We start from the raw sequence: 16,136 nt of genomic DNA, 5'->3' as shown, positions 1-16,136 counted from the left end.
CAGGTGGGGGGAGGTCACTTCCTGCACTTCTTGTAATGTACCTTCATTTCTCAACCATCAAGGTATGTCATGTACAAATTTGGTTTCATATCGTCTTTTATTAAGATTTTTATAACACTTTTTCCGGGGCCCCTTACGAGTGGGACACTCTGTACATAAAACTTGCTCTTACATGTAAAATCATTAAAAGAACAATAAGAAGCAAAACAATAATTTATAACATCTTTTCATCAGCCATCTGCTGATTGACTTCATACAATGGCCATCATTTCGTCACTCACTCGCACACACACAAACCCTACGATCTGGTGTAACTCATTTTGTGCTTTTAAAACCCGGATTCCCTCTATCACATCTCTTTAGATGTGACATGTATAAATCACTACGGTATTTGCTTTTTTCTGCCACTTTTTGACTAATTGTGATGATAATAAGCGATGATATTTTTGACGTGACAAACTTCCACATTTACTAGCTACAATTCTGAAACTTATACCTCTTCGGATGATCTCAGTTTGACTTGTTTAAGCTCCAGTGATTTCTTTTCCAGCTCCTCATCTCTCAGCCTAGACGATTCTTCTTGCTCACTCAACTGAGATTTCAACCTTTCAACCAGAGACTGATGATCCTTCAAGGTAATGTCTAAAGCCAGCATCTAAAAAACAAAAGAAAAATAATCGGATATTAATATTGGAATAACTTCTGTCCACATTGTAAGTAATTAGATTGAAGCTAGTATTACACAGTCTCATGTATTCAGATAAAAACATAATTAAATATAAGAAAAATATTGTGCGCAATAGAAATATCCTGACCTCTAAGATTTCAAAAAATCAAAAATAAAAAACTCACCAATAAATAGAATGTGTCATAGTTATAATATACAGAGGCTGATACGCTTCCATATAGACAAGATTGCAAGGGCATGGTACGGAGTACCCACGGTGCAGACACGTGAAAGCTTCACCACTGAGGCAGTAGTATGTGTTGTGTTGGCTAGCAAAGTAGTCGTGTTGGTTGAAGTGTAATGGTGCCGAAAGTGAATCGCTTCTGGGGCAGCTATATTGTAGCATGTGTTTCACCGACGAAGCCACATCCAAAATGGACCCCAGTGAAGCTAACACCACCCATGTTGCACGGCATTAAGACATTGATGACGTCGGAGAATTCACCAACAGAGTGTGCTATGGCCAGCTGGTTCCATGTGTCCCAACCAACCAACCACCTGTGCCATTCAACAAAAGTTACGTCTCAAGGCGGTCCATAAGGCGAATGTTCATGCTCTGAACGCCAGCCATATCATGGAACGTACAGACATGTTGATGTAAAAGAACAAAGCAATTTCGTTCGTCAGTGCACTGAAAGTTATCGACAATGTTTCATGGTTGTGGCTGGCTTTTGTTATAGGGGAAAATTGAAGCTATGTCGCATTGCCAACAATGTGAAAATCAATGCTGCGCATTGAACTGCAAAATGCAAAATATTAAACACAAAATTTAGGGTTTATTTACTGACGTGACACCTTCTGAGGTCTGAATTATCCTGAGAGTTATGCAATTCACCGAAAATTGATTAATTCCGCTCTTAATATTGAGAAGCAACAATGGACTCGTTTACACAGAAATAAACTTAATACCCTGATAACTACATAAATGTGCTATTAGAAGTGAAATGTTAATTTTGTGTAATAAGTGTAGTTTTTAAACCAAATTTAAGCTTATATTCACAATTTTAAAACAAAAATATTTTTATATACCACTTTTCATTCGATTTTTCACCACTCTAACACCGAAATTTTAATTTCCACCTTTGAACCCGAAATTGACTGTTTTCGTACCAAAATTTTGCTTTTTTATTTACCAAAATCATGTGCCTCTATTTATTGGTAATGGCCAAAATTTCATATCGGTCCATCCCTACCACACATTTAAAACCTAAAAATACTTTCAGTGCAATGTAATACAGTACAGTGAAATACTACAGTATTGGGTTGCAAAAATACATTACAATTTGCATTACCTCATTTCTGAGGTTGAGGTAGTCCTGAGGATTGACTCCAGTGTCCCACTGGTGACTCTGGACTAAATCCTTGGTTGCCTTCAGCTGCCGTTCCAAAACAGCTACTTCACTGGTCCACTGCTCCGCTTGCTGTTGATATGCATCCCTATCTTTCAAGGTCTGCTGCAGTGATGCTGTCACCTGCTCGATCAGACAGTCCCTCTGATGAATAGCTTCTTGGTACTCAATGATCTGTAATGGAAAAGTAATGTCAATATACAAGGCAACATGATACAGACACAGGAAAGTAATAATACAGTGTCAGGGCGTCTACAATTTTGGTTTTTTAGACCAAGTCATTGGGACAATTCATATCTTGGCACATGTGTGCAGGAGGTTACTACATTTTAAGTAAACACCATACTTACAATCCCACTTATCCTAGTTAAAAGTAATAACAAGAAGGGAAAGTGAAGATAAATTGACTGTTGGATCACAGGTTAGCTTATGTATTGACTAATTGATTGATTGATGTTTTAAGTCCACTTTATGCACAGTAAGGCTAAGCGGGACTGGACCTACAGTTTCAAGTGGGATCTGAACTACTATGTGCCTCCACCGGGAATCGAACCAGGAACCCCCTGATTACAAGGTGACGATGCTACCACTGCACCATCGGGGAGACCCTATATGTATTGACTAATAAAAAGGTAAAGTGTTTCCCTGTGCATAGCACCACGCCATGAAGGCGTATAGGGGGTGTGGGGGTAACGCCCCACACTTTCTTGATCCGGTCATGCGTGGGGGTGATGTGATCAGCATCATGCCCCTGACCGCCTTTACCCCCCCAGGGTTTCCCCCAGGTACCCATGTTATTCGACGCTGGGTGGGCGCCGGGGCCGCTTCCATCGTTAGAAAACTTCCCGGATTTGAACCGGCCGGGGATCGAACCCGGGACCTTTAGCATGGTAGTCAGACGCGTTACCGACTGAGCCACCGCGGCCGCACTAATGTTAAACAATTTTTAATAAAAAATTCCAGCAATTATAACAAGAAAAGGCTTCATTAAATCAAGAAGACTTAGGCCATGTGGCATGAATGGGAGAGGAAAAATGAGTTTACAGGATTTGTTGGGAAATCTGATGGTAAGAGACCTGGAGGAAGTCCAAGACGAAGATGGAGGGATAACGTTGAGATGGACCTAAAGGAAATTGATAAGGATGGAAAAGATTGGATTGATCTTGCCCAGGATAGGGACAGATGGAAGGCTTGTGTTGCTGCAGCCATAAACCTTCGGATTTAAGAGGGGGGAGAGAACAATTACAGCATAAATAATACATAATTACAGAATAATATTGTAATATATGTTTTAAGCTTAATATCTTCTCAAACACAACCTGAAAATTTCAACAAGAAAGTGGTAATTGCTGATAAGCCACCTACTGTAGTAGATTTCTACTTGAAAATAGTTTAAAACATGACCCTTTTTCCATTATTATTTAATCTGCAATTTTACTGTAACTTCTGATAATGCTCCGTATATATGAAACTGAAGTATAGTTTGCTCATAACAAATTTAAAATGTCTTGCATGTTCTATTTTCTTTGTTCAAAAACCAAGTTTTAGTGCACCACTACATGAATGTTGATTTCTCCAAAATCAATGTAAATTTCCCAAACATTTCCAGCATTTCTAGACTAAAGTTATAAAGTAATGCATTATAATGAGAAAACCAACCGATACATATTTAAAATCTAACATTCAGCCAATAGGAAACAACTTGAAGTGCACTCTCTATTTAGCAGTAATTGAAATCAGCGACCTGACTTTGGTGGCATGCATGAGGGGAATGGATCATCCCACATCCAAATCCATTCTTGAGTTGGACAAGTTGCTCCCATAATGTCTCAAATACGAGAAAACACTTGGAGAGAGCTCGAATATTATTTTGACAAGGTGTCTACACTTGTTCACCTCCATCAAAACTTTTTGAGTTACCTTGTACAGGGCGATCCATTCAAGTTTAGACCACCACGTCAGCGTTTGCACCATAGGCAAGCGAGGCACTCGCAGTGGTATGTCAGCACTGTAGACTGTCCATGAATCAAGCGTGCAAGTTTCCGTAACTAGTTTAAAGAGCGATTTTACACTCTGATATCTTGTTTCAAATCGCCCTTGAATTCACATGCTGATTGAGTTAACACATATGAATAATAAATAAATATTTGCTGAGCCATAACAAACTTTGCTGTTGAATGCATTAGAAAAACACAATATGCAACAAACACCCAGCACTTCACAGTTGCCAGCCTAATAAACAAGCCCCACAATACAAAACAAGAACCCTCATCACTTACAGTTTCGTGCCTACTTTCAGCACCTCCTTAAAAAAACTGTTTATAGGCCCTCTTGCCAGCTTATGTTAGTGGGTGTCTTAATAAATATGTATCAAAAATGTATGTGCATCAAGGGTGACTAGTTTGAACACCTCCTTTTATAAATCTGGTAAGTAAATCACTTTTTAAAATAATTACGGAAACTGTTGTGTGTTTGCTTCATCGACACACTATGATGCTGACAAATAGCTGTGAGTGAGCAAATATTTTAATAAATCATATAACTGCTGAAATATATATGTTCATTTTTTTATATTGTTGGTCAGGACACCATGTATGTACACACGCAAACACTTTCTAAGGTGGATATGTCACAAACCACGTAAAACTTTCATCTTGTCTGCATTTATCGTTACTTTTCTATAATGACACTGTGTGTATTTTTGCAATTCGACATGTTGGAGGCCTTTCTAACCATGTAGTTTAATTGCATAAAAATAAAGGTGGCAAACCAAACATATATTTCAAATAAAAAAATAATATTAACCACATCAATACCTTTTTATGGTATTCTTCCAAACGAGATTTGTATTCAGTTTCAGTCCCTTGTGACAAGTTGAGACTTCCTGAAGATTCATTCTCATGCAAAGTCTCCAACTCTAGTTGCATTGCTTCTATTGTTATCACTTTGGCTTAAAATAAACACACACAAAAAACATTAGCATTGGTAACAACGATCATAATAATAGGGTTCTTCAATAAATGTTAAAAACACACTTAACTTAAAGAAAAAACAAACAGTTTAACTGTTAAACAAAGTCAGGACTGTGTTTTTTTACACTGGAACTTGAAGACATCCGTACATGATCAAATTGTCATTGAAACAGAGCATTCATGACCCAACAAAATCGACATTTGAAAATCGTTGAACAACGTTTCGTCAAAGGTCTGAAATTCTACCCGATACACGATCGAAGAAAAATCGGACAAGTTCACATTTTACCAAAAGGTGGCAGCATGAATGACACAAAAAATAAATATTGGCATCCCTGATTGCAACATGCTAACATCGTCACCTTGTAATTAGGGGGTCCCAGGTTTGATACCCAACTTTAAATTGTAGTTCCAGTCCCGATTAGCCTTTCTGTACATAAAGTGGTTAACAAGACTTCAAAGAAAAAAGGAATAAATAGACTAGCAATTACTCATTAAGAAATATAATACATATATGTGGCATTGAAATAGATTAATTGATTTGCTGTTTTAAGTCCACTTTATGCACAGTAAGGCTAATCGGGACCGGGCCTACAGCTTAAAGTGGAATCCGAACCACTATGTGCCTCCTTTGGCATACAAATAGAAAATAAAATAATTTAATTAAATCTCATTTCCATGTGTACATAGTTGTTTTTCACTCTGCTCATCTAAACTACAATTTTAAGATCGATACAAAATATATTTTACGGTTGGTTGTCAAATATACTTTATCATCACATCAATTACTGCTGTAGAAATATACATTATACTTTGTTGTATAATTGCGATTAAACCAACACGGACGAGAATGTCCCACCGCTTCTATGCTTCCAAGTCACAACCCTGTGTTAACACTTTCCACGTTGCTTTCTCTCAATCACAGAATAGAAATAAAGAGCATTCTGTACCTCAATTAATTTCAACAGCATGTGCTCTGATTGGTTGACAGTTGGTCACTAAACGTTTTACTTAGAACAGTTCATAATTAGAAATTCTTGGACAGCAACCATGAACACAAGAAGAATGATTATGAGTGTTCCGACATCACTTCCTTTAAGCATGGAATTCAATGTGCTGTTCGTGTTTCATTCGATCGTGTAGAGATAGCTTTACACAGGATATCACTATTAAAATATTAATTCAGTTTGTTATATATGACATCTGTTTCCATGATATGTTAATTGAGTTATTGTCTTAAGACCATTTTTATGCACAGATAGGCTAATTGGGACTGGACCTACAGTTTAAAGTGGTATCTGAACCACTAAGTGGCTCCTCAAGATATTGAACCTGGGACCCATTGATTACAAGGCGACGACGTTACCACTGCGTCATCAAGGAGGCCTTAACAACACAATTTAGTGCATTCCACAATGCACTTATGACTGGCTAAAACAACTCTTTTAAGAAAACAAAAATCTTTTACTGAAAGATCCAAGTCAGAATGACAAAACTGCAAATCTCATCCACAGGCTAAAAAAATGCTGGGTGGTGCACGGTGCTAAGCAAAATCAAAGAAAAAAATTTAAATGTTCTTCTAAGTCCACTTTATACACAGAAAGGCTAATCGGGACTGATTCTATAGTTTAAAGTGGGATCCAAACCACTATGTGGCTTTACCAGGTATCAAACCCTGGGCCCTTGGATTATAAGGACATGATGTTACCACTATGCCATCGGGGAATCCCCAAAATCAAATACCAACAAAGCAGTTGTAAATTTTGCACACTTACCAGATAATAAATCCTCTAGTTCTATAACTCTGCATCTCAATTTTTCTACTTCATCAAAATCTCCAGTAGCCATGCTATCTCTCTTGGAAGGGGTTTCATGTTTAGGAATAGCAACCACTATGTCATCCTAATAAATAAATAATAATAATAAATAATAAAGAAAAGAACACTGGAAACATATTAGTAAAATTTGCTTCTATTACAAACATTCTAATGCTACCCGAAAGCTAATATATTTAATGCTCTTTCACACAAGAAATCTTATACAGGGAATTGTACTCATTTTTGAATGAACATTACACAGTTAATTGTACACCAAACTGTATATTTTTGTTGTATAATGTGTGTTATCTATTGCCATCCTATTTACATTTATTTATTTATGGCTACAGCCCTCACTGCCAGATATTCCATGAACATCCTGCGGAGATTGTTTCCTGTTCATTTGATTTCCAGGTTCGGAGATGTGCCTTGGATCTACCGACCTGAGTATGTGCGACTTCTATCTCTGGGGGTATTTAACCTTTTCGGTCCCAAGCGTCTCGATCGAGATACCCAAAAGTACTCACGGTCCCAAGCATCTCAATCGAGACGCTGTGTCAAGGTTGTAGTTTTTACGTTTTTCTACTTTTGGCTAGAATTTAGATTTTTTTTTTTTATTGTTCCTAACACATGTATTTAACAGAAAGTGATGTATATAACCAAAACAAAAATTTCAACAACTTAAAACAGAACAGAATATTACAGGCTGTCTACCAAAATAACAAATAAAATATCCTTGACTTCTTCATGAACTCCCCCCCCCCTCTTTCCTTAACCTTTATGAAGGTATAGTTGGAAATTAAGAAAAATAGGTATTTTTATTCAACTCAAAACACTTACCACAAGGCTGGTTAAAATGAAAACTGAGGCTGTACCTTTACAAGGACTTGCTTTAATTATTAATGCTTCAGACTTCATCCTGAATGGCCATGTAATTCTTAAGAAACAAAATGAACAAATTTAAACCACAACTCAATACAATTTCAGATTTCCAAATATATTTTATCGTGATGTGTTTGTGTATGTCTTGTGTAGAAGTTGTGCTCTCTAATGTGTTTGTGTTTGTCTTCTGTAGTAGTTCCTCCATTCATATTGGGGGTTAGGCGTAGAGCTGACAACTCTGCACTGTAAAAAGCCATGTCAAGAATCAGCAATATAAGGCCATGGATGTTCCCAAGGTAAAATATTCCGGAGGTAAAATAGTCCCCCGTTCGGATCTCCGGGTGGGGACTACTTTGGGAGGTCCCTGGACTAAGGATAAGATCTACGTTAGGAATAAGGATATTAAATTAGGCACCTGGAATGTTCTGAGCCTTTACCGGCCTGGGGCATTTCAGTGTACAGTTAATGAGATAGTTAAGTATAAATTAGATGTAGTAGCTGTCCAGGAAGTTAGGTGGCCAGGAGAAGGGAATTGTAAAACTAAAAATTATACTTTTTTCTATGGTGGTACTGAAAATCATAATTTTGGAACAGGCTTTTTCATAAATAATAGAATTATCTCTGCTCTTAAAACAGTAGAATTTATTAATGATAGGATATCATATGCAGTTTTACAGGGTAGGTGGTGTAAAATTATTTTAATAAACATACATGCACCAACGGAAGATAAAGATGATAATACTAAAGATGATTTTTATACAGAGTTAGAACAGGTCTTTGATAAATTTTCTCAGTATGATATAAAAATTCTGTTAGGTGACTGTAATGCACAGATTGGCAAAGAAGAGACATTTAAACCCACAATTGGTAAAGAAAGTCTTCATGAATTAAGTAATGATAATGGTATAAGATTGATTACTTTTGCAACCTCAAAGAATTTAATTGTGAAAAGTACCACTTTTAAACATAAAGATATCCATAAATATACCTGGTCTTCTCCAGATGGTAAAACTCATAATCAGATAGATCATATTCTCATTGATAAGAGAAGGCATACTAGTATAATTGACGTTCGTACACATAGAGGTGCTGACTGTGCCAGTGACCATTACTTAGTAATTGCTAAATTAAGAGAAAGACTCTCAGTGATAAATCATAAGCAACAAAATCTAAAAGTTCTAAAATTTGATACAGGAAAGTTTACTGATGAAAGAATTAAGAAAGATTACCAAATTAAACTGTCAAATAGATTTGATGTTTTGCAGGATTTAAATGATGATGAAAATATAAATGAAACAGACGTAAATAAGAATTGGGAGCACATACGTAATGCAATAGAATCAGCAGCTAAAGAAAGTATAGGATACCATAAACCGAGAAAAAGTAAGCCATGGTTTGATAATGAATGTCATAATCTAATAGAAATAAGAAATCAGGCTAGACTTAGGTGGTTAAATAACTCTGATGATACAAATCTAAACAATTATAATAGAATAAAGCGAGAAGTTAACCGCACGTTTAGAAGTAAAAAACGAGATTACTTGAAAAGCAAAATTAACGAAATTGAAACAAACAGCAAAAATAAAAATATCAGAGATTTATATAAAGTTGTAAATGAGTTTAGAAAGGGGTGGCAACCTAAAGTAAACTTGATAAAAGATAAAGACGGTGATTTTCTAGCTGACCCAAGCGATATTCTAAATAGATGGAAGAACTACTTTAATGACCTTTTAAATGTCCATGTAGGAGATAAATCAGAAGTAAATGAAGTCCACACAGCAGAACCTTTAGTTCCAGAACCTAACTTGACTGAAGTTAAAGATGCTATTAAAAGGCTAAAGAATAACAAAGCACCTGGCATTGATTTAATACCAGCTGAGTTAATTAAATATGGTGGAAATTCATTAATATGTCAAATTCACAAATTAATTTGTTTAATATGGAATAAAGAAGAAATCCCTCAACAGTGGAAAGAATCCATAATTGTTCCTGTGTTTAAAAAAGGTGATAAAATGAACTGCAATAATTACCGTGGAATTTCTCTACTCTCAACAACATATAAAATATTATTTAACATTCTTTTAACAAGACTAACCCCATATGCTAATGAAATTATAGGTGATTATCAATGTGGATTTAAACGCAACAGATCAACTACAGATCAAATTTTTCACATCAGACAGACACTTGAAAAAAAGTGGGAATATAATAAAAATGTCCATCAGCTATTCGTTGATTTCAAAAAAGCATATGATTCGGTCAAAAGAGATAAATTATATAATATATTAGTAGAGTTTGGAATACCTAAGAAGCTTGTTAGTATGATAAAAGTATGCACCAGTGAAACAGAAAGTAAAATTCGTGTGGGTATTAATATGTCTGACAAATTTACAATTCATGATGGGTTAAAACAAGGGGATGCATTATCTCCATTGCTCTTTAATTTTGCCTTAGAATATGCTGTTAGGAAGGTAAACGAAACTAAAGAACGACTAAAATTAAATGGTGTGACTCAGTTCTTAGCATATGCAGATGATGTAGACTTACTGGGGGATGATGTGAATACAATTAAGAATAATGCTAAAATATTTTTCAAAACTGCTAAAGAGATAGGTTTGGAAGTTAACAAAGAGAAAACTAAATATATGCTTACAGGCCGAAACCAAGTGTTAGGTAATAATCAAAATCTAATTATTGATAACAATTCGTTTGAAACAGTTTCCAAATTCAAATACTTAGGAGTAATATTAACAAACGAAAATTATATTAAAGAGGAAATAAAAAGTAGGCTTAATTCAGGAAATGCATGTTACTTCTCTCTTCATAAACTTTTGTCTTCTCGTTTAATATCTAAGAAACTAAAAGTTAAAATATACAAAACAGTAATTTTGCCTGTAGTATTATATGGGTGTGAAACTTGGTCCCTTACATTGAAAGAGGAACATAAATTGAGAGTATTTGAAAATAGGATCCTTAGGAAAATATTTGGACCTAAAAGGGATGAGGAGACAGGTGAGTGGAGAAGGTTACATAATTTGTATACATGTCCAGACATTATTAGAATAATTAAATCAAGAAGACTTAGGTGGGCAGGCCATGTGGCACGAATGGGAGAGGAAAGAGGAGTTTACAGGATTCTTGTTGGGAAACCTGATGGTAAGAGACCAGTAGGAAGGCCAAGACGAAGATGGAGGGACAACGTCGAGATGGACCTAAGGGAAATCGGTAGGGATGGAAAAGAGTATATAGATCTTGCACAAGATAGGGACAGATGGAAGGCCTGTGTTGCTGCAGCCATGAACCTTCGGGTTTAAGAAGGCTAGAGAGTTAGTTAGTTAGTTAGTCAAATATATTTTATCACGTCACAATCTAGGTATATGCATACCAATGTAAATTCAGTATACTGTACAAAATGGTCACAAAGTGGGTGCACCCCCCTTTGTTTCCAATACTACAGTGGTTGCTGTTGTTATAGCGATGTGATCACGTACCTGATATTTCGCTTGTCCAGGACATCGGTATGGAGACCATCATGATCGTCGCACAGCTGAATTCTGCACCATGTCCTGCGGAGATATTCCAGCGCCACGTCCTATCAGCATCAGAGAGTTCATTAACATGACAAGGACGGTACGACTGGCACTTTAAAATCAAGTTTCATCATGGTCGAAAGATTGCAAATCCACAACAATTAAACATACTTTCCGATGAAAACCCAGGGGTAAGCCCAATTTGTGACCACCCTGTATAATATAAAGCAGCAAAAATTCTTGACTACAAGCATAATTTCTTGACTTGTTGACTGGTAGACAGCCTGTATTAATAAATGTTAATGCATTGGTATTACAATGCAAGTACACCATTTCCATCCTTTATGATTCAAAATATCCAGATATTACAGGATATACAGACAATGGAAAAGTATCAGTAGCGATTATAAACAAACTGATACTTTCCTATAATGATGCTTTGGTATTGGCATACACGCAGCCCTAATATACACAAATACTTACAGTCTTTTGTGTCTCCATTTCCACACTAGTTCCTTCAAAATCAATTGTGGAAGCACTATCCATGGAATTGCTGCTGCTTCCTGCTTCCCCAGCATCTCCTCCACCACCTTTAGATTTCTTCTTCTTCTTCTTCTGCTCTGTTGAACCATGTCTCTTCTTTAGATATGCAGAAAGCTGACATGAAGAAAGAGAGGAATATCATAAGCCTTCTTGTTATATCTAAAACTCAACATTCAGGACCAATATAAGGTGGTGTGTGCATGTATCCATAACAAAAATATCCAAATAACTGCAGTACGAGGTTCAGATATTAATGTAGATAAGGATATCGGAAATGGAACCTGTGATTGTTGTAAGTTTTTATATAAAGAGTTTCGGTATAAATATATTAATAACTTACGTTTTGCAAGTATCTATGTTGCTCCTGCGACGTTTCGGGATGCAACTGCTCCCTTCCTCAGGCTGTTCACGTTTAGGTTATATATAATTCATAACCACGTCAACTTCTCCTTAGGTACAGGATATAGGATTTGTAAAAGGTATGTGGTTAAAAAACAATAAAAATCTAAAACCCATTGCAGGTGCATGTCATAGTACCATGACATTTCCCCGATTATAAACTGCTCCTTGGAATGTTAAAACTTTAAAACTGAATAGCCACGGCCCGCGTGTGCTGCAATTACTCTATGAGCAACTTAGATACTTGCAAAACGTAAGTTATTAATATATTTATATTAAATTTGTGAGTAATTCGCACAACTTTCATCATGAATTAGAGTTTCGGTGTTGATGCATTAAGTGAAATTCATAAAATAAATGGTTGAGTGTTTTATTAGATTCTCTGCACTGACAGGAAGTTGATAGCACAACCTTTTAAAAGAGCCAAACGTTGGTTTACTAATACATGACTGCACGAATTCTTAATATAAAAAAAAACACTGGGAGAGGTAGATTCATGCTTTGGTACCAAGGTCTATAATTTCTGACTTGAGCACATAGGCGTGCACACAAGGTGGGCAGTTGCTCCCCCTAATACCTTCACTTAGAAATTTAGTGTAGAGGAATTTTATCACAGTTATTAAACAATATCATGTTGTTGTTGTTTATTTAAATAAGTATTTTCAAGGCAGTGAAAATTCCAAGCAACTATGGAAAGAGAGAAAGGATGCATTATTTTTCTATGAAATTGAACTATACAACGTTGTTCTCTAGCAAATTTCTTGTTATTAACACACCCACACACTTTATTTGTTAGTTTTGTTCCCTCTATTTGCTGACTTGGTGGCGATTGGATGACAAAAGTGTTGAGTGGGTTTTTACAGACAGTTTACTTTTTCTTTGTAGACATGGCTTAGCATTAAGAGGCCATAGTGCAGGACAAAAGTTGCAAAATTGCCCCCATGCACCCCTAATTGCAGTCACTTTTGGAAATTAATAAATGATGTGTCGTTGTTTTGAATCTGCTCTACGAAACCATGTTTATATGTAGATGAGTCTAAACCACAGAGAAGGAAAATAAAGGGGGTGGGGAAGAGAGAACTTTTGTGCCAAAGAAGTTTGAATTCTTCTAATACAGTGATATTAGTTGAGTCCGGACACACTCTAGATACGCCCCATTCTATACACATCAATAGAATAAAATGATGAGATGAAATGTTTTTTTCTTTCTCCGAATGAACTTTCATCAATGCTTTTGACCCCCCGAAATCAGAGGATCTGTGCATGCCACTTATAGGATGTGGTATTTTGTAGCTCTATTTTGCACCACTCCTCCAACTGATTTTGTAGCTTATATTTTACTCTGGGTAAGAGATCTGTATAAAGCAAACGAAGAAGTATTACATATTCCTGGGCTCTCATTTTTTAGCATTTGCATCTACTATGTCACGGTAATTATTTTGATTACTATGCGCTCGAATATATGTGAAAACCCACTTTCTGTCATTGTTGTCGAAGATGCTGCATCGTGCAGAAAATCAAGTATTCAAAAGTTGTTAACTTGCAAGCAGCACTGCCTGTTCTCGACAAAGCCTGCAAGATGCTCAATGTGTCAAGTGAGCATTAGGGAGTGGATAGAGGAGCGCTTGATATATGGAATAACACTCAGACGAAAGTATTGACATATCTTGTGGTAATGTTAATTTTTGAATTTCATTATATGACAGAACATATAATGCACAGCCATATATAAAAGTGTATATAAAAGTCAACGGTAACAGTTTACTATCCTTCCGAACACCTATAACTTTTCAGTTTCGTCAATTTTTGACATTCGTACTTACCTATCTGCTTCGCGGAACATTCCGTGAATGGTTTTTGGGGCTATCCATCCCAGAATTGGTGGGAAATTTAAACTAAAAAAATTTTTTTTGAGTCCAAATTTCCCACCGATTTCGGGCTCCGCCCCTGGGGTAATTGACCTACCGCCCCCAACTGCTAATGTGGCCCTGCCTCCGCTATGCTCCGGCTTTTTCTATAGACTCCCTGTTAAAGGCATGTTAGAAATTGGCCGGAGTCACCTGCCCCCAAACTTTTAAATTTGAAGAAATTAGTTTCCAGGATACGGAAAACTTACCTGAATTTCACACAAAACACCTTCCCGATGTTAGACAATACTACAGCAACTTACTATGTTAAGTAGTTTCTTCTGTAGAAATGAAGAAATCTGTCCGAAGGATAGTAAACTAGCACCGAAGAAACTACTTACCGTAATAACTTCCTGTAGTATTGTCTAACATCGGGAAGGTGTTTTGTGTGAAATTCAGGTAAGTTTTCTGTATCCTGGAAATGGATTTCTTCAAATTTAAAAGTTGGGGGCAGGTGACTCCAGCCAATTTCTAACATGCTTTTAACAGGGAGTCTATAGAGAAAGCCGGGGAGCTGGAGCGGAGCGGAGGCAGGGGAGGGGGGAGTATGTCAATTACACCAGGGGCGGAGCCCAGAATCGGTGGGAAATTTGGACTCAAAAAATAATTTTTTACTTTAAATTTCCCACAGATTCCGGGATGGCTAGCCTCAAAAACCATTCACGGAATGTTCTGCGAAGCAGATAGGCAAGTACGAATGTAAAAAAATTGACGAAACTAAGAAGTTATAGGTGTCCGAAGGATAGTAAACTGTTACCTTATTTAAGGTTATAATACCTTGGGTTGCATCAGGAGTTTGTTTGTAATAGCATAGATCGTCAGCATATGGAATTATTTGATATCCATATGTTTCTAGATAATGAATGTGATGAACATAAATGTTAAATAAAAGGGGTCTAAAAGGCTATCCATGTGGTATGCCATTTCGTACCTGCCGAGGACCGTTAATTTTATGATCAAAATAAAACAATAAAGTTCGTTCATGATATAAATTCCAGGTTAGATTGAAGGATGGACATTTAAATTTTCAATTATCTTTTATAGAATTTGAATTTGAACTGAGTATTCTGTTCAGCATTTTATAATGTCCTTGAAGTATATACTATTGACTTCTTCCACAACTATAAATCTCCAGAAAATACGTCTGCTAGGGTTTAAACCCAAAATTAGCAAAACATTAATGAACAGGCTAGACCGTTCGTATCACGCGCACGAAAGTACAGTACTCGAACCAATATTTATTCGCTTACAGTAATTAAGCTGCATCAACTAGATGAAAAAATTAAAGTATAAATAAATTCTAACCTTTTCTCTACCCGCTTCAACTTTTTTCTGCCGCCCCTCTCCATCCATTTCACGTATTCTCCAAACACATCACTTTTGTATCAGCATTTCAGTCACTATTGTTTTCAGAATTCAAATTAGGGCTGTTATTTAGTGTGTCACTATCTGCTAACATAATTTTTTACTATTTCAACTAGCATTTATTGTACCGAACCCCATCTACTAAATAGACAGAAAACGAAAAGAAGTTAAAATCACAGAATACTTTCAACGAGAGACCAGACTACGCTCTCCTTGCGCGGGCTTCCGGTATATGAAGTGATGGCGTGCCGCCGATGACGCCATCATAACAAAGGAGTTGTGATTAGTATAATCGAAATATTATAACAATCGAAATACAATTGATCGGGATCTTGAACAGTGGATTTCCACTTTGATCGTCTTTAAAGTGGTTATTGTCTTTTTGACTTTTTCCACTATGAAGCTCTGAAATTTCTTCATTATAACAATCTTTATTCTAGAAATCCAAAAACAACAACTTGAGATTAGAATCCGGCCTGGGCATGGGTATTTTTTGCGACTGTCCTTTGATCAATTCAATCACTCATCCTCATCGTTTCGATTAGCCACAAGTGGCAGAAAAAAGCAACAGTGCATTTGTTAACTTCTTTGCATAATCATAAAAGAACGGAGAAAATTCTGTGTGCACACGGGGGGAAGTTGCCC

The 16,136-nt window shown here is 36.4% G+C and overlaps 1 protein-coding gene across 8 annotated transcripts in view; it reads right to left on the bottom strand.

Moving 5' to 3' along the window:
- Window positions 1-15,676, bottom strand: part of LOC145996040 (uncharacterized) — a 577,368-nt gene extending 561,692 nt beyond the window's left edge. For 7 of the 8 annotated variants that reach the window (XM_083132243.1, XM_083132249.1, XM_083132247.1 and 4 more), the window contains exons 1-6: window positions 15,432-15,676; window positions 11,761-11,934; window positions 6,824-6,950; window positions 4,893-5,026; window positions 2,020-2,250; window positions 497-655 (exon numbers count right to left, since the gene is read on the bottom strand). In XM_083132243.1, coding sequence (XP_082988369.1) covers window positions 497-655; window positions 2,020-2,250; window positions 4,893-5,026; window positions 6,824-6,950; window positions 11,761-11,934; window positions 15,432-15,479 — 873 coding nt within the window. In that variant the 5' untranslated portion in view covers window positions 15,480-15,676. The remainder of the gene's footprint in view (window positions 1-496; window positions 656-2,019; window positions 2,251-4,892; window positions 5,027-6,823; window positions 6,951-11,760; window positions 11,935-15,431) is intronic. The other variant, XM_083132250.1, reaches the window with a different exon arrangement.
- Window positions 15,677-16,136: the final 460 nt, after the last annotated feature.

Source organism: Lepisma saccharinum, chromosome 12 (assembly GCF_977018435.1).
Source record: "Lepisma saccharinum chromosome 12, izLepSacc3.1, whole genome shotgun sequence".
NCBI lineage: Eukaryota > Metazoa > Arthropoda > Insecta > Zygentoma > Lepismatidae > Lepisma > Lepisma saccharinum.
The sequence above is the reverse complement of the archived record's forward strand: the minus strand, read 5'-3'. Positions and strand labels throughout refer to the sequence as shown.